General features: G+C 41.1%; 3 protein-coding genes across 5 annotated transcripts; all 3 read left to right on the top strand.

Moving 5' to 3' along the window:
• Positions 1-181: 181 nt before the first annotated feature.
• On the top strand, positions 182-1,556 carry LOC147946130 (uncharacterized). The gene is made up of 5 exons (XM_087509505.1): positions 182-265; positions 355-392; positions 436-608; positions 830-1,387; positions 1,492-1,556. Exons 1-5 carry the CDS (start codon positions 182-184, stop codon positions 1,554-1,556), a joined length of 918 nt encoding a protein of 305 aa, XP_087365631.1.
• A 16-nt stretch (positions 1,557-1,572) lies between these two features.
• Positions 1,573-2,904, top strand: LOC147946129 (uncharacterized). Its single transcript, XM_087509504.1, has one exon. It carries the CDS (start codon positions 1,573-1,575, stop codon positions 2,902-2,904), a length of 1,332 nt encoding a protein of 443 aa, XP_087365630.1.
• A 282-nt stretch (positions 2,905-3,186) lies between these two features.
• LOC104781379 (putative F-box/FBD/LRR-repeat protein At1g22000) lies at positions 3,187-5,492 on the top strand. Of its 3 annotated transcripts, none has more exons than XM_087510622.1 (4): positions 3,187-3,426; positions 3,870-4,779; positions 4,877-5,020; positions 5,112-5,492. In XM_087510622.1, the coding sequence occupies exons 2-4, from the start codon at positions 3,889-3,891 to the stop codon at positions 5,391-5,393; spliced, it is 1,317 nt and encodes a 438-aa protein (XP_087366748.1). In that variant the 5' UTR covers positions 3,187-3,426; positions 3,870-3,888; the 3' UTR covers positions 5,394-5,492. The 3 variants fall into 3 exon arrangements, with proteins under 3 accessions (XP_087366748.1, XP_087366747.1, XP_019100342.2); XM_087510621.1 differs by having other exon boundaries at positions 3,193-3,426; positions 3,866-4,779; XM_019244797.2 differs by having other exon boundaries at positions 3,237-3,426; positions 3,874-4,779.
• Positions 5,493-17,608: the final 12,116 nt, after the last annotated feature.

The raw sequence follows: 17,608 nt of genomic DNA, 5'->3' as shown, positions 1-17,608 counted from the left end.
TCACAATATAGAAAAATAAATTGTATAAAGAGAACAAATGGCTTATCAATTATGTAATAAATGATTTTTAATACTACTATTTTGAACCTATAAAAATTATGATGACGGATGGTGGGGGTATCTTAATAGGGATCTTATTAGGGATATTTCTGAGGCGGAAGTTCGCAAGGCTCTATTTGCGATGCATCTGGAGAAAACTCCAGGTCTTAATGGAATGACGGCTTTGTTTTTCCAACGTTTCTGGGCTTTCTTAAAGGGTGACCTGGTGACTTTGGTTAGGGAGTTTTTTCGGACGTGAAGTTTTGATCCTCGTCTGAATGAGACAAATATTTGTCTTATTCCTAAAATTGACAGACCTCAGCGTATGGCGGAGTTTCGGCCAATCAGTCTTTGTAATGTGAGTTATAAAATAATTTCAAAAGTTTTGTGTTTTAGGTTGCGGCGAGTTCTGCCCCTCTTGGTTTCAGAAACTCAGTCGGCCTTTGTTTCTGGTCGTTTAATCACGGATAATATCTTGGTTGCTCAGGAGATGTTTCATGGGCTAAATACTAACAGACGGTGCAAGTCGGAGTTTATGGCTTTCAAAACTGATATGAGTAAGGCTTATGGTATGGTTGAATGGGATTTCTTGGAGGCGGTCTTGGTCAAATTTGGGTTTGACCGAAAATGGATTTCGTGGATTTCGTGGATTATTTGGGTTTGACCGAAATTTGGGTTTGACCGAAAATTTGGGTTCTGATGAATGGTCAGCCGAGGGGGTCCATTATACCACATAGGGGCTTACGACAAGGGGATCCTTTGTCACCGTATTTATTCATACTTTGCACAGAGGTTTTGATAGCAAACATTAAAAAGACGGAACGAGAGAAGGATTTGACGGGAGTTTCCATCGCTCGAGATAGTCCATTTGTTTCACATTTGTTGTTCGCTGATGATAGTCTGTTTTTTTATAAGGTAGAAGAGTCTGAATGCCGGACGGTAATGTCCATAATAGGTAACTATGGTAAAGCCTCGGGGCAAGAGGTTAATCTGACGAAATCTTCTATTATGTTTGGTAAGAAGGTTCCACCTGAGAAAAGATCTCAGATTAAATCAGTTATTGGTATTTCTCAAGAGGGCGGGATGGGCTCTTATCTGGATATCCCTGAAAACCTTCAGGGTTCGAAAACTAAGGTGTTTAGCTATGTGAAGGATCGGTTGGACGACCGAGTTAATGGCTGGTCTGCAAAGCTTTTATCCAAAGGTGGAAAGGAAATTAGGATCAAATTTGTGGCCTTAGCCCTTCCTATTCATGTTATGCCGTGCTATAAATTACCGCAGGAATTGACGTCTAAACTAACGAGTGCTATCTCCACCTTTTGGTGGAAGTCAAACGATAAGGCTCGAGGTATGCATTGGATGGCCTGAGATAAAATGTGTAAAGATAAATGTGAAGGAGGCCTGGGGTTCAGAGCTCTGGAACAATTTAATGATGCCATGTTGGCTAAACAGTTTTGGCGGTTAATTCACTACCCGGATTCCTTAATGGCTCGGGTGATGAAAGGTCGGTACTTTAGGAATAAACATCCTATTATGGCCAAAAAGCCATATACCCCGTCCTTTGCTTGGAGGAGTATTTATTCAACTAAGGGCTTAGTGGAGCAAGGTGCGAGGTGGGCGGTAGGTTCTGGCTGTTCTATTTCGGTTTGGCGAGATCCGTGGTTACCAGACACTCGACCAAGACCAGCTAATGGTCGGGGAAGATTATTGCATCCAAATTTGATGGTCAATCATTTAATTAACCCAATTACGAAGGATTGGCATTTGCCTATCCTAGAAGAATTTATGGATCCTGTGGATATACAGCTTATACGGAATATGGCGGTCAGTAAAACTTATAGACCGGATCGTCTAGTTTGGCATTTTACTAAATCAGGGAAATACTCGGTGAAGTCAGGTTATCGGCTCGCTCGGGAATTAATTACAGAAGTTGAATTCGGCCCAACGTGTATGGCTCTACGGGCACAATTATGGAAACTCAATGTCCCCCCGAAAATTCAACACTTTTTCTGGCAGATTGCATCAGGTACTCTCCCAGTTTTAGAACGACTAGCATATCGGGGTATTCGATGTGATACACGATGCAAAAGATGTGATTTAGCAGCAGAGTCTATAAATCACGCACTTTTTGAGTGTCCTCGTTCACGAAGGATTTGGGAGCTGTCTCCGGTATCTTTGGATCCTGAGCGTTTTCCATATACCTCAATCTATGCGAATTTAGACTTTATTTTTTGGCGGGCACCATCCCAATCGGGTGTATCGGATATAGCTTTCCATCTTCCATGGATCATATGGTCCATCTGGAAAGATAGGAATAAAAAGGTTTTCCAAGGAATAGAGGCCGAACCAAATGATATTCTAGATCAGGTGGTTAATGATAAAGCACTTTGGGAGGAGGCCAAAGCTTTTTCGGGGAGATACCTACACCCTCGGTCACCTTTGGAGGATAGGATTATTTCTCCACGCTGTCAGATAGACGGCTCCTGGAAAGGTTCAGATCCTTTTCAGGGACTGGGTTGGTGGTACTGTAATGGTGAAGGTTCGACGCTTCTTCTGGGAGCAATAACTCTTCGACGTGGACCTACGCCCCTTCATGCGGAGTTACAAGCCCTGATTTGGGCTATGGAGGCTCTCTTGGTGGCTGGGGTGGACTGTCAAGCCTACAGGACGGATTGTGCAGAGTTAGTCGAGATGGTGCAAACTCCAGACGATTGGCCTGCCTTCGCGAATTTGCTAGAAGATTTCACATTGCTCAGATCCTCATTCCCTTCCTTCATCCTTTCCAGAATCTCTCGTGAATCCAATGTAAGAGCAGATTGTCTGGCTCGTTTTTCAAGATCATTGATCTCCGAAACTTTTTTGTAAACTCTTTTCTTCGAGTTTGGACTACCAATCTTGGAGTTCTATTTTAATTTTAATGTTTGGTTGAAAAAAAAAAAAAATTATGATGACTATTTCACTATAATTAGTCAAAAAAAATTATATATTGCTCAACAACATCCTCTATCTTGTTTCTTTTTTTTTTAGCTTCTTGAAAAACTAACAGATACAGCCACAGCAAAAGAGAGCTTTATTAAACTAACTCCAACCTTTGGATAGTGACCTTATATTTCTCTTTTAATATTTCCTCTGTTCTACATATATATATTTTCTAAAAAAAATTAAAATAACGTTTTGATGAGAGAGAAATATACCGTACCGGCTCAGCATTTTTTTTCGCTCTCATAAAAACGTTATTTTAAACGCAAACGCAAATACCGGCTCAGCAGCGTTCTCACCAATGTATAGTATTTTCGCCGCGGACTTCTCTTGTGTCTCTCAAGGATTGGCCGCTGATTCGTTAACTTAATAAAGAAAAGAAGAAGAAAAAACAATCCTTTTGTCTTTGTAAGGATTCTCTCCTAAACCTGTTTAGTATCTTTCTTCCATGAATCGCCTTTTTATGAGAATGATTGTCCAGTAGTAGTAGTAGGTTGTTTTGTTCAAGTAATTTCTAAAGGTTCAACCTTTATGCTTCGATTATTGTTGTTGTTCCATCCCTTATTTGGGTTTTGATTAGTGTTTTTTTTTTGATATTGCTTTATTGTATTAACAAATCCTTTGATCCTCTCTCTGTGTTGATGAATTGCTTGCTCACACGCTTTTTAACAGTTTAGATACATAAAAATTCCAGCAGTCTTAGATCAAATAACTATGAGAGGCCTTTGAGATGCATTCTCTGTCTCTTAGAAACAGAGAGAGAGAGAGAGAGTTCTGTTTTTTTTTTTTTTTTTTTAATTCAATCTTCTTTGCTTCTTCTTGTTATGTGATGTGGTATTATTTTTAGCTAGCTAGGTGAATGAGAGAGACATGGAGGAGACTATAAAGATATGTGATTTATCCGACGATTTGCTATTGCGGATCTTAATCCTGGTCCCGGCAAAAGATGAGGTGGCCACTGCCATCTTGTCTAAACGATGGCGTTACATCTGGCAGTTGCTGCCTCACCTCACCTTCAAAGAAGACGAAGACCAAGACAGCGAGAGCTTTGGTTGGTTTGTTGACAAGACAATGCAACTCCACAAGGCACCGTCACTAATATGCCTGGACGTCGAACTGGGTCCACTATGTCCTGTTGACGTAGATGTAACAAAGTGGGTTGACAAGGCAGTTAACCACAACGTGAGATATTTAGATTTCGCTCTCCTCTGGGAAGGAGAGCCCACAAGCTTCCCTAAGAGCCTTTACACATGCCGCACGCTCATTTCTTTAACTCTGTCCAACCAGATCCTCGTCGATGTTTCTTTCCCGGATGCTAGCCTGCCATCTCTTTTATATCTGAGACTTGTCAAGGTGGTGTACAAAGACGAAGATTCTCTTGCTAGGCTTTTATCATGTTCCCCTGTTCTCCGCGAGCTGGATGTTCAACGACGTGATGAGGATGAAAATTTGACCAACTTTACCGTCAAAGTGCCTTCATTGAAAGAATTTACTTATGGTAGGTTGAGATGGGGCACTTATAGACCTTATGATAGGTTGAGATGGGGCAGTTATCAGACTGGGGGGTTGTCGTTGGTGATAGATTGCCCTGCACTAACATATTTAAGGGTATATGACGATTGGGGATACTATTCTAGTTTGATGGAGAATATGCTTTGCCTTGATGAGGTATACATCAGCCATGTTCCTAACCCTGATGGAAAGTTTCTGAGCTGTCTTTCTTCTGCCAGACTTCTCCGCTTGTATTTATCCGAATCAATGGTAACATATCATAATATCTCCTGTATTCCTCAATTGAAGAAGACCTCAAACACTTAATAATAATCTTCTTTGTTTGTTGTGTGTTGTTTTGTTGCAGGTTGCCTGTTGTAATAACGCCATTAATTTCTCTCGGCTCATAGATTTAATCTTTGTTACAAACAAGCCAGTACATTGGTTGGAACCTCTTATTTTTATGCTTCAAAACTCCCCTAAACTGAAAATTCTTACGATCGACACCCATGTAAGTGCCCTCATCATCCCTTTCCTTCTTCAATCTAAGGTTTGATGAATGAATTTTACTAAATAAAAACTAATGGTATCAACAATATCAGGGTTCTCCCGCATGTTCGTGGAACCAGCCCAGTACTATTCCCCAATACTTATCGTCTCATCTAGAGATTGTTAGGTGGAAAAGATATCAAGGAAAAGAAGATGAGAAACAACTAATGACATACATTCTCGCTAACTCCAAGTGTTTAAAGACAGTCAAGATCTTCAGCGACGATCTTCAAGAGTGCCAGATAAAGGAGTTAGAATCTATGCCTAGGATTTCAGCATCATCTCAGCTTCTTTATTCTAACGCTAAAGCCGCTAAAGCCGAGTGGGATTTTTAGATTTTAATTTTTTTTTTTTTTTTTTGGCAAATTAAAACAGACGCATTGGAGAGGGATGTTTTAAAAATACATATCGAAATTGAAATATTTTTGTCTTAATCATGAATTTATGATCATCTCTATCTACAAACAACCTTGTTGGAGTGTATATATATTATATCAAACCGGAACCTCGTAGTCGATACATTCAACCATCTCGTCAATGGTTCTTCCTCATAGAATACATTTAGAATCGATACCAAATCTCGTTGTACCCGTATAGGAGGACCCCTACAGGTAAGCCAAACCTATTTGGTTATTTACTCCTTCAAGTCCCAACTAATACAACAAGTGTCTATGTATCTTGAAATCTTTTAGAATGGTTCCTTTGAATAAATCAACAAAGACCATACATTATAGGGAACAGCCAAGCCAAATCCCAATAGATCAACAAGTTTTAGGATCATTCAGCATCGATCGACTATCACAGTTGACAAACATAATTAAGGGTCGTCACTGGTCTTGGTGGTTTATATAAACGAAACCAGATTATAACTTTTGATGATCAAGACGAAATGTATATGCTCTCGTTTGACAAAAACAAAACCAAGATTACTAATTATAGAGTAGCAAAACGTACCATTAATTTAATATCACGAAGACCATATATGAACTGGTGTAGCAAAATGTACCATTAATTTAATATTGCATAAACTGGTGTCGCAATATTACAAGTCATGTGATTGGTGCTTTCCTTGCGCCTGGCCTAATTAAGAACCTGGTTGGATTTGAGCTAAAGTTGGAACATAACAGACGAGTAAGCATTTAGATCCTGCATCATGATGATACACACTAATATGTTATTCTCCGGATCGGCCAAGAAATCCATCCCATTAATAATCATAAAAAACCGGCGGTATAAAGATTGTTTCACTGTTAGTAACTTCCTCCATGACATGGCTCTGGTATTCTCAATCTTAGTTGCTATCCATATATGTATATCATTATAGTAAGAAGGACAATACTTATCTCTCATACCTAACAGACAAAGTTTTTGCTCTTCTCTAGTAACTGATAATGCCATATAACAACAAGAAAAATCATCAACTGGAAGAGACACACTTTCGAATCTCTCTGTTGAGAAATCAAAACTCAATAAGATATCATCCTTTTGCGAGTCGGAATATGACTCAAGGCAAGCCAGTAAGTATTTCCATTCACAGAGACGCCACGATGCTTCAACCCGTGAATGGACCAGTCGCTAGTCTCACCAACAAACCTCCAAGAATCAGAGGTAAAGTCATAGGATTTCGTACCCTTGTAATTATCTAGTGCGGTGTCCTGTGTGTGTATGAAAAACGAAAACCCTTGTAATCTTGCGCCGTGTCTGTGACTCTGTCCGACTCACCTTCTATTGTGAGCTTTCTTCGTCCTATATTCAGCTGAAAGTTAGGCCTGTGGGCCTGCAATACTATAAGTAGCCTACGGCAATACGTACAAAGATTTCGCTAAATGAAAGCAAAAATGGATAAATCTTCACCGCAGTTAGTTAACATAGCAGAGAGGCTCAAAGAAAGAGATTGCAGGTAACAAGCACTCTCAGAGAACACTGGAAATACCACTTCTGGCCATGTTATCATATTCTTTCCTGACAGCTAGAAAACGAACACTACTTAGCTAATTGCATTATCGCTGACACTGCAAATTACTAACATCATACATTATTACTGAAACCTTACTGCGAGGTGCTTCATAAAACTTGACTATATTTATCAGATTCTTGAATACAAGTTCCCCAACGTGAAGGTGAGTGAGAATCAGACATTTCAGTTGACCCTTATGAATAAGTACTTCCACATGATATTTTCTCCAGTGAGTTTTACTTGTGGCCGTTGTAATACAGATCCTGCTGTTTTGTTGTGATTAAATTTATTATTTGAAGACGACTTCCAATTAAAATTTACATGTCCTTGGTTTGACCTGTTTGCTTGTTGCCTCTCTTTGAAGTGTTGCCCTGCCACCAGTATAAGGACGGTGATGTATTTCGATATTGAACAAGCTCAAATTCATAGTAGAAGAGCTCTCATTGGTAGTTACTGCTCCAAAATTCTTAACCAAGAATTGTTATGTGTGACTACAAGGTTCGACTTTTGACTGGGAGATCCCTTAAATATACAGTGAATTACGAGCAAGCAACCAATAAGCTTACTAAAAACTATAGGGAAACTGATTTTTGTTTCTTCTGCAGTTTTTTTCCAAATTGGAGCAATCATCCTAGTCCTTCATGATGCAAGTGAAGTATTCTGGAAAAGAATATGGAGCAAGTGTGTGTTCTGCAATTCTTGCTCTCTCCTGGCTAATGCGATATGATTGATATACTTCCCACAGTTTAACAACACTAAACACGCGCAATGCAATGATAGCCGAAAAGAGACGTAAGAGACCTGTTTGGTGCAGCCAGGGGTTTCATCTGCAGGGTAGAAGTACACAACAACAGGCTTGCCTTTATACTTTTTGAGGCTCACCGGCTTTCCGTTCTGATCCTTTAATGTGAAGTCTGGTGCAGCCTGTCCCTTGTTAACCTTCTGTTCACAAAACATCATAAAGATAAAGTTTAAGAGAGTTCAATGATCGCATAAAAGAGAATTATATAAACAAGAAAGTCTGTTGTTTATATCTTAATGCTCAAAAACATATGTAAACCATTGTCAGAATACTATAGCAGTTGAGCATAAGTTCCAAAACAGGATTGGTCTAACAAAGAAGCAAATTCCAAGAACTAATTATTAGCCAATTGTAGCAAACAAATCTATCAATGCAAGATTAACGAAATGTACCTTGGCGAAGATTGAGCTTTTGAATTTTGAGAGAACATGAAGAGAGTGGAGAGAGATAAGAGGAGTTGGAGAATCAGGAGCCAAAGAAGTTAGATTCTGATGATTTGGTGGGAACTTAAAATTAGGTTTTGGTGACAAGGGTCTTTCTCTGAGGGACAGAGTGAAATGAGGTGCGGTTACAGAAAGTGAAAGAAGAAGAACAAGCAGGCCATTTTTCTTACTCTACCTAGACGTCTCTCACCACTTTGAAGTGCAAAAAAGATGACAGCTAGAGAAACATCACCACACACCACAGTCCATAGCAAGAAGGAAGGGCGTGCTTAATATATAAGGACTAGTAGATTTCTTTCTTTAATTCAAATATCAATGTATGAAAATGTTACAAGATTGAGCCTACAAAACTATTTAGTACATAGTTATATGAAGAGTAGAGAACTATTCTACAAAGCTCCTTTAGGGGCTTGTGTTTTACAATCTGAATCAAGCGCTACTTACCTATATCATAAGCTTGAGATGAGATTACGAGCTGAAAGGAAAAAAGTTTCGAAATCGTGAATAGCCGAATCTCTACTATTATCGTCAAGTGTGCTTCATATCAGCTGTTGAAGAAATGGTCAACTGGGTTTGTCTCTGATGTATGTACCTTAGTGCTACAGGATATTGGGAGACAAGTTTTCTTGAGTTTTGATCTTTGTCAGCGATTTGGAGGAGGGATGAATCTTGGAGCTTTTGAGCTTCTCTACGACTGCTTTTCTTGTGTTTATGATCTTCGTCGAGGAAGCTTTATGAGGAGTTTGAACTGTTCGTGAAGTTTGGTTCCTTCGGAATCTTGGTGAAGTCATCCTTGTCAGTGGTACCTACTAGTGATTATAATGTCATACATCAAAGATTCCGTACCCAAAATTATGACAAGTTGTGTTCTTCAGATGCTAAGTGATTGTTTTGATTTGCCTTGAAGCCGCAAGAGAGTTTCTCTTTTACAGCATCCTCTTTCTTGTTCTTTTCTTCTAGCTTCTTGAAGAACTAACAGATACAGCCACAGCAAAAGAGAGCTTTATAAAACTCTTGTTCTATATTAGTCCTCTGATCAGAAACAGAAATATAAAGGGGGTCGTTTATAGTTCTACCTCTTTCCTCCTTTCAGCCCTTTCATCACTTCTGAAGACGAAGGGAGAAGATACAATGACAGACTTTGCTTTGGTTCTGCTATGAGTTCAAAGATTTTCACTGCTGCAATGCATTAGACAAAAACATCCCATCTTATTTCAGCATAAATCAGAGAACCAACACAAACACTTTCGATAAATCACCTCAAGCCATTACAGTAAGCAGTATAAGATAGTTACTTTTTTTTTTCTTTCTAAGAGGTTGGTACTTCAACTTACTACTAACCTGACAGACGATATAGTCTTTGCACATTGTTTGCTATTTTGCATGAAACTGAATTCCCTACAGATACGGTTTTGTGTGTATTTAAGAAACCATGTTAATCAGAGGGTTGAGTTAGTAAGTAATAGCACACAGCGATGAATGTTGTTGAAAATGGTTGGATCAGTAACCTCTTGTTTTCTGAGAGCTGGTTGTTGAGAGGAGGACATGACAGCAGAGGCCTGCACTATATGTAATATTCAGTCCCAATTCTATACTTAGGAAATTGATAAGCTTCACCGTGTGTACGTGCGAAAGAAGAAGCCAATTGGTATTGGCACGTGTGAAGACAGTTGAAGATATGATTTGGATAAAGGAGAAAAGAGTATTTTCGAGTGAAGAATAATATCTGCAACTAACTTGTTGCAGAATGAGTATAAAGTCTCTTTTTATTCATCTTAGAACATTTATGTAAATTGTTGTATAACTTTCTCCTGCGTGAGGATTTAAGGAAGTCGATCTAGAGAATATGATGCTCTAGGCTTGTTCTTGTACAACGTTTACAGAATCAATACAGTTCGTATCTTTATTCTATCAAATTGGTGCGTCGTGACGTTTGATCGAGAGAAATCGCAAGCTCAGAAGCATGGGTTACGAGTCGAAACTTTCGCCTATAATCTCTGAGACTTCTCAGGAGTTTGAGGAGAAGCAAGTGGAGGAACTATTTCGGAGTGTCCATTCGATTCAAAAGGAGATCGTCTCAGATCGGGAGTTCGTACGGGGAGCGATCGCGGAGCTGCAACAGTCGCTGAAGCTGTTGCTGACGAATCCATCGCCGCGAGATGTGGATTGCGACTCTTCGGAACCTCAATCTGCAGATCCGTCGGTTAATTGCCGTCGTAAGGTACTCTCTACGCCTTTGGGTCCTCATCGCTGTGAGATAGGTCCTAGTTCTAGAGAGGAATTGCTGAAGAACTCCGAGATACCTGTGTTTTCTGGGGAAAATATCTATAGTTGGTTGGCGTTATCGGAACAATATTTTCGCATTGGTGGTTTCTCAGAAGCGGAAAAGTTAGATCTGGTGTCGGTGCATTTGACTGGCGATGCGCTGGGTTGGTTCAATTGGGAAGTGAATCGTGCACCGTTTGACAGCTGGTTTCAGTTTAAGGATCGTTTGTTGTTGCGATTTGGGAATTTGCGTGTCAAAGGTCCTAGTCAAAGCTTGTTCTGCATCAAACAAACAGCTTCTGTAGCTGATTATGTGCGTCAATTTGAGGATCTTTCTGCTCAAGTTAGAGGCTTAGATGATCACAAGCTCAAGGGAATCTTTCTTAATGGCTTAAAACCGGAGATGCAAGAGTTAGTGTATATGATGAAGCCTCAAAGTCTTCCAGAGGTGATAGTTGTGGCTTTATCCATGGAGACAAGCCATTTACGCAGAATAATGCAACCATGAGCAGAGGGGAGTGAATCAGATCAGTCCACGCATGTGCAACATTCTAAGTCCGTGTTGACTTGGAAAGGGAGACCGGTGGTTTATGAGCCTAGCAAGGTTACTGAGAGGCAGGCGCCTAATGCAGTTCAGCGACCTCAGAAACACCACTCCAATGCTGACTTGGATGATATGCGTCGTCGAGGGATATGTTTTAAATGTCAGGGTAAATGGTTCCGCGGACATGAATGTCCAAACAAGGAACTGCAGATCCTTACGGTGCTTGATGATTACTTGGTCGAGGTATTGCAGGATCATTGCTATATGGAGGAGGAGCCGGAGGTTGTAGCTGCAGGACAGCTTATGGAACTATCTTACAGTTCTTTCATGGGATTATCCTCCCCTTCGGCTACTAAGATGCGGGGTATTATAAATCATGGTGAAGTGTTGATGATGATTGATAGTGGAGCAACACACAACTTCATCACTCCGAAGATGGTGGAGAGACTGCAGTTACAAGCTCAGTCTTGTGCACATCTCAATATCAAGTTGGGGACAGGGGTGATGGTTCAAGGTGTGGGAGTGTGTCGAAATCTCTCTTTTCACATCCAAGGTTGGTCGTTTCCTTCGGATTTCATCATTTTGGATTTAGGACAGGTGGATCTGATTTTGGGCATTTACTGGTTGCGTACTTTGGGCAAGTGTAACGTGAACTAGGATACTCACGAGTATTCTTTTACGTACAAGAACCAGTTGGTGAATTTGGTTGGCGATAGTGAGCTTCAGATGGCAGGTTGTGCACTTAAAGGTTCTTCTCTTTTTTTGGAGAAGGCGAGTTCTAGCCAACTGTTCTCGCATGAAGTATGTTCCGAACAAACTCGGGAGGTTCGTCAGGCCATTGATGGTGTTTTGCTGCAGTTTGACTCCGTTTTTGTGGAACCTACGGGTTTGCCACCTATCCGCGGCAGAGAACATGCCATTAACCTTGTGGCGGGGGTAACTGCGGTCAGTGTCAGGCCCTATAGATATCTGCATGCCCAGAAGGAGATTATGGAGAAATTGGTTAAGGATATGTTGCAAGCGGGTACGATAAGACCAAGCCGTAGCCCTTTTTCAAGTTCTGTGTTGTTGGTAAAAAAAAAGGACACGAGCTGGTGGTTTTGTGTCGATTACCGTGCTTTGAATCACGCCACTATACCAAATAAGTTTCCTATAACAATGATTGATCAATTGTTGGATGAATTGGATGGTGCCAGTATCTTTTCTAAGTTGGATTTACGAGCAGGCTATCATCAGATACGAATGAAAGAGGAGGATGTTGAAAAGACAGTTTTTCGCACACATGATGGGCATTACGAGTTCCTCGTTATGCCATTTGGTTTGACTAATGCGCCTACTACTTTTCAGGCTCTGATGAATGAGCTCTTCCATCCTTATTTACGCAAATTTATTCTGGTGTTTTTTGATGATATATTGATTTACAGTGCGACTTTAGCAGAGCATGTGGAACATCTGGTGGTGGTATTGAAGATTTTTGCAGAACATCAGTTGTTTGCTAACCGCAAAAAATGTTCATTTGCTCAGTCTCGGGTGGATTACCTTGGTCATATCATCTCGGCTTCTGGAGTCTCCACAGATCCTGCTAAAACCGCTGCAATGATGAAATGGCCTACCCCAGGCTCTGTCAAGGAGTTGCAAGGTTTTTTAGGTTTGACAGGTTAATATCGGCGTTTTGTCTGTGGTTATGGAGTTATTGCTCGTCCCTTAACAGAGTTGTTGCGTAAGGACAAGTTTGGCTGGAGTGATAAGGCTCAGATTGCATTCGAGGCACTTAAGGGGGCGATGTCGTCAGCTCCAGTGTTAGCCTTGCCTAACTTTACCAAGACGTTTGTGGTAGAAGCAGATGCCTCTCGTTATGGTCTTGGTGCAGTTTTGATGCAAGACAGACGCCCTATTGCTTTTTTCAGTGTCGGATTGACGCCTCGAGAACAGTTGAAGCCGGTTTATGAGCGGGAGTTGATGGCAATCGTTCTCGCTGTGCAGAAGTGGAAGCATTACTTGATGGGACGACGTTTTACAGTTCACACGGATCAGAAGAGTCTCAAATTTTTGCTGGAACAGCGTGCGGTTACTATGGACTATCAAAAATGGTTGACTAAGCTGTTGCCTTATGATTTTGAGATTGTGTATAAGACTGGGATTGATAATAAAGCGGCTGATGGGTTGTCTCGTATGATGCATTCCCCAATATCAGTTTCAGCCTTGGAGCTGTTTGCTGTTACTGTCCCTTCGGTGTTGCAGATGCATGATATCTTTACGGAGATTGAGGAGGATACGGAGATACAGCGTCGGATTCGTGATTTTGATACTCTTAAGTTTGCACGACGTGGCTTTGGGGTGAAAGATGGCAAGTTATGGTTTAAGAACAAGTTGGTCATTCCTCCTACTTCTAAGTCTATTCCTTTGATTTTGGAGGTGTTTCATAACAGCCAGCTTGGTGGTCACTCGGGAGTGTTAAAGACGGTTAAGCGGATTCAGTTGTTCTTTTACTGGCCTGGGATGCTGTGAATGGTTCAGAAATATGTTTCGGAGTGCGCCGTTTGCCAGACTCACAAAATTTCTACACTGTCTCATGCTGGCTTGTTGCAACCTCTGCCTATTCCGCAAGCAGTTTGGTCGGATGTGAACATGGACTTTGTTGAGGGCTTGCCTGCGTCTCAGGGGTTCAATGCGATACTAGTAGTGGTAGATCGCTTGAGTAAGTATGGCCATTTCATTGGCCTGAAACATCCCTTCTCTGCTTCAGATGTGGCTCAGAAATTTGTTACTGAAATTGTCTGTTTACATGGTTTTCCTGCCTCTATTGTTTCGAACCGTGATAGGATCTTTTTGAGTCACTTTTGGAAGGAAAGCTTTAAACTGGCAGGTACGAAGTTGAAGTATAGCACTGTGTTTCATCCGCAGACTGACGGGCAGACTGAGGTCCTTAACAGGTGTATGGAGTCGTATCTGCGTTGTTTTGCTTCTGCGCATCCTCGAACTTGGAATAAGTTTTTGTCTTGGGCTGAGCTGTGGTACAACACTTCCTACCATATGGCTTTGAAGGCCACTCCTTTCAAGGTTTTGTATGGTCGTGATCCTCCTGCTTTGTTGCATTACGAGCCTCACTCTACACAGAACTTCGAGTTGGAAAACCTGTTACAGGAATGTGATCGGATGTTGGCTGACATTAAATCTCATCTGGTGCATGCTCCACAGCTTATGAAGAATAACGCTGATAAGCATAGGCGGGATGTGGAGTTTGTTGTGGATTTGTGGGTTTATTTGAAGCTTCGTCCTTATAGACAACATTCGGTGGTGAAGCGGATTTGTCAGAAGCTGTCAGCAAAGTAATTTGGTCCTTATCGGGTGATTGCACGGTTTGGGAAGTCTGCTTATAAACTGCAGTTGCCTGCAGGCTCGAAGATTCACCCTGTGTTCCACGTTTCTCAGCTTAAACAGGTGTTGGGTGCACATCATCAGGTCCTTCCCTTGCCTGAAACATTTTCGGATGCTGGTGAGTTGGTTTTGGAGCCTGCGGCTATCTTGGAGACACGTTACAATGCTCAGGGTGTGTGGGAAGCATTGGTTGCTTGGCAGGGTCTTCCGGATCATGAGAACTCGTGGGAACCAGTGAAGGAGTTGCAGCATGAGTTTTTGGGTTTAATGCTTGAGGACAAGCTTGGTGTTGCAGGGGTGGGGGGTATTGATAAGCTTCACCATGTGTACGTGCGAAAGAAGAAGCCACTTGGTATTGGCACGTGTGAAGACAGTTGAAGATATGATTTGGATAAGGGAGAAAAGAATATTTTCGAGTGAAGAATAATATCTGCAACTAACTTGTTGCAGAATGAGTATAAAGTCTCTTTTCATTCATCTTAGAACATTTATGTAAATTGTTGTATAACTTTCTCGTGCGTGAGGATTTAAGGAAGTCGATCTAGAGAATATGATGCTCTAGGCTTGTTCTTGTACAACGTTTACAAAATCAATATAGTTCGTATCTTTATTCTATCAGAAATACACAAAGAAACTTGGAAAGAAAATTACACTGGTTGAACATTTTGCAGCTTTAGAACCTTCTTTGGATGTTCGAGACAATGGTCTTTTGCGGCTTTTTAAAGCTCCCGTTGGTTCGTTTCCACTGTTTCTAGCATTTGATGAAGTTGTTTCCTGCGTAGTGGAGCTTCTTGCTAGTCTTTTTAGAGCTGTTATCCAGGTGAAGGAGTTAGAGGGCAATGCCACCACATGACTCCGGATTTTGAAGTATTTCACCAGTATAGATAGAACATACAGAGCTCGTGATGGAATGGGTAACGGAGCGGTTGTCTTGGCGGAAGGGAAAGGAGATGTCAAGATCACACGATGAAAGGATTGAGGAAGTTGATCAAGAATGTGCTTTTCGTTCCAGGGATCGATAGAAACGTTTTGAGTGTTGGTCAGATGGCAGAAAGAGGCTATTCGATGGAGATGGGTGGAGGGGAATGCACTATTAGAGATGGGACTCGGAAAGTATTTGCTAACTACTGATACTTGATTAGCATGATACTTGATTTTGCTGTAACCACCTGTTATTTCCTTCACCAAACCACTAAATCCTCAGTCATTTTCATCAATTCGTTGTAGTCTGCAAAAGCCATATAGAACTCGCAGCTGGTGAACTCCGGATGGTGGGTCATATCAATACCCGCATTTCTGAATTGCTTTCCTATCTCAAACACACGGGTAAATCCACCTACTACAAGCTGCTTGAGATATAGCTCAGGTGCGATACGCAGGAACATACTTGTGTTCTTGTCACCATGATGAACCTAAAAGGGCCGTGCAGCTCCTCCTCCAACACTAATGTATGAGAACTCACACCATCGTCTGTACGTCCGTACAAGGAGACGAAACAGGTCGTCCGTACAGTTCAGAGATCCACGAGAGTACAAACAGCTTGAATAGGATGAGCAACAGCTACATTGTTGTAGTACCACATATTTTTCTTCTTAAGGCGTTCACTATGTCGTGGAGGCAAGATTTCTTCTGGATCATCATATCCGGGAACAACACAGTAGGTATCCAAGAGACTAAAGCTTTTCTTAAATCGGTTTTCTATATTAAGGATGCAGGAGAACTTAAATATTTTCTTGGGATGGAAGTATATCGCTCCAAAGAAGGACTGTTCCTATCACAAAGAAAATATGCTCTTGATCTCTTAAATGAAGCAGGGAAACTTGGATCAAAGGCTGTTGCAACACCACTAGAAGAAGATTACAAGTCAAACTGAAAGGGGGAGCTTGATGATGTTCTGTTTCAAGATGTCACACGATACCGTCGTCTAGTAGGTATACTCATATATCTTACTATCACATGGCCTAACATTTGTTTTGCAGTAAATCAAGCGAGCCAGCATATGAAAAAACCAACGGTGCATCATTGGAACATGGTGAACCGAATTCTCAAATACATTAAGGGATCACCGGGACAAGGCATTTGGATGGGACACAATGAGAGCACTGAACTGGTCAGATATTGTGATGCTGACTATGCCAGAGACCGTCAAGACCGTCACTCCACCACTGGTTATTGTACATTCCTAGGAGGAAACTTGGTCACATGGAAAAGCAAGAAGTAACAGGTGGTGTCCCTATCAAGTGTCGAAGCAGAATATCGGGCCATGAGAAAACTTACTACTGAACTGATGTGGCTCAAATCTCTCCACAAAGATCTTGGTGTGGAATCTCCAAATCCAATCACAATGCATTGTGATAATGAAGCTGCCATTCACATCGCTTCTAACTCAATGTTCTATGAGAGAAAAAAGCATATTGAAGTCGACTCTCACAAGGTTCGAGAACAAATTCAACTCGGTGTCACACACTCCCTTGCTACACCGAGAGCTCAGAACAGTTAGCCGATGTTCTCACTAAGGCAGCTAGTCCACAAGTTTGTGAGTATATCCACTATAAACTCGGACTCAGGGACCTCACTCGGCCTTGACCACTTTGGTCATGACACCTACACTCTTTTCCTTGAGTATAGTTTTTCCCATGTGGTTTTTAACGAGGTAGGTGTTCGAGACTCCAAGCTAAATTGAAGTGTTTCAATCGATTAAGCTTGAGGGGAGTATGAGAACTCACACCATCATCCGTACGTCCATACAAGGAGACAAAATAGGCCGTCCGTACAGTTCAGAGCTCCAACCAATTCAGCCCATGAATACCTCTCTCCAACGGTCATAAACTCTCTAGAATCTTCCTCATGGAGCCGTGTGTAAGTCGATACAAGTGGAACCAAAGTCAACTAAACATCACATGTTTATGTTAAGGAGATGTCACTTTCTCATTAGTAATTGTGCATAGAATCTTGTATAGGATATTCCCCTTGTATATTGTCTATATTTAGTTTGTACCCATGAACTAAATGAAGTAAGAAAAGAGATCTTCTTTCTCCATTACACTCCACAACTCTCATTGTTTTACTCTCTTTACTCTATTATTACTCTGTTCTACACTCTGTTTTACTCTCTGTTTGACTATATACCATCTCTCAATCTTTGTTCTACTTGCTACTCT

This window comes from Camelina sativa, chromosome 4 (genome assembly GCF_030686135.1).
Source record: "Camelina sativa cultivar CO46 ecotype springtype chromosome 4, ASM3068613v1".
NCBI classification, from domain to species: Eukaryota; Viridiplantae; Streptophyta; class Magnoliopsida; order Brassicales; family Brassicaceae; genus Camelina; species Camelina sativa.
The sequence above is the reverse complement of the archived record's forward strand: the minus strand, read 5'-3'. Positions and strand labels throughout refer to the sequence as shown.

Excerpts from the sequence above, each read along its gene's own strand:
- LOC147946129 (XM_087509504.1), top strand. The coding sequence starts at position 1,573 with ATGGCCAAAAAGCCATATACCCCGTCCTTTGCTTGGAGGAGTATTTAT.
- LOC147946130 (XM_087509505.1), top strand. The coding sequence starts at position 182 with ATGCATCTGGAGAAAACTCCAGGTCTTAATGGAATGACGGCTTTGTTT. Across the intron at positions 609-829 it reads TGATATGAGTAAGGCTTATG|AGGTTTTGATAGCAAACATT; the intron begins GTATGGTTGAAT and ends TACTTTGCACAG. Across the intron at positions 1,388-1,491 it reads GTCAAACGATAAGGCTCGAG|TTTTGGCGGTTAATTCACTA; the intron begins GTATGCATTGGA and ends TTGGCTAAACAG.
- LOC104781379 (XM_087510622.1), top strand. The coding sequence starts at position 3,889 with ATGGAGGAGACTATAAAGATATGTGATTTATCCGACGATTTGCTATTG. Across the intron at positions 4,780-4,876 it reads TGTATTTATCCGAATCAATG|GTTGCCTGTTGTAATAACGC; the intron begins GTAACATATCAT and ends GTTTTGTTGCAG. Across the intron at positions 5,021-5,111 it reads TTCTTACGATCGACACCCAT|GGTTCTCCCGCATGTTCGTG; the intron begins GTAAGTGCCCTC and ends CAACAATATCAG.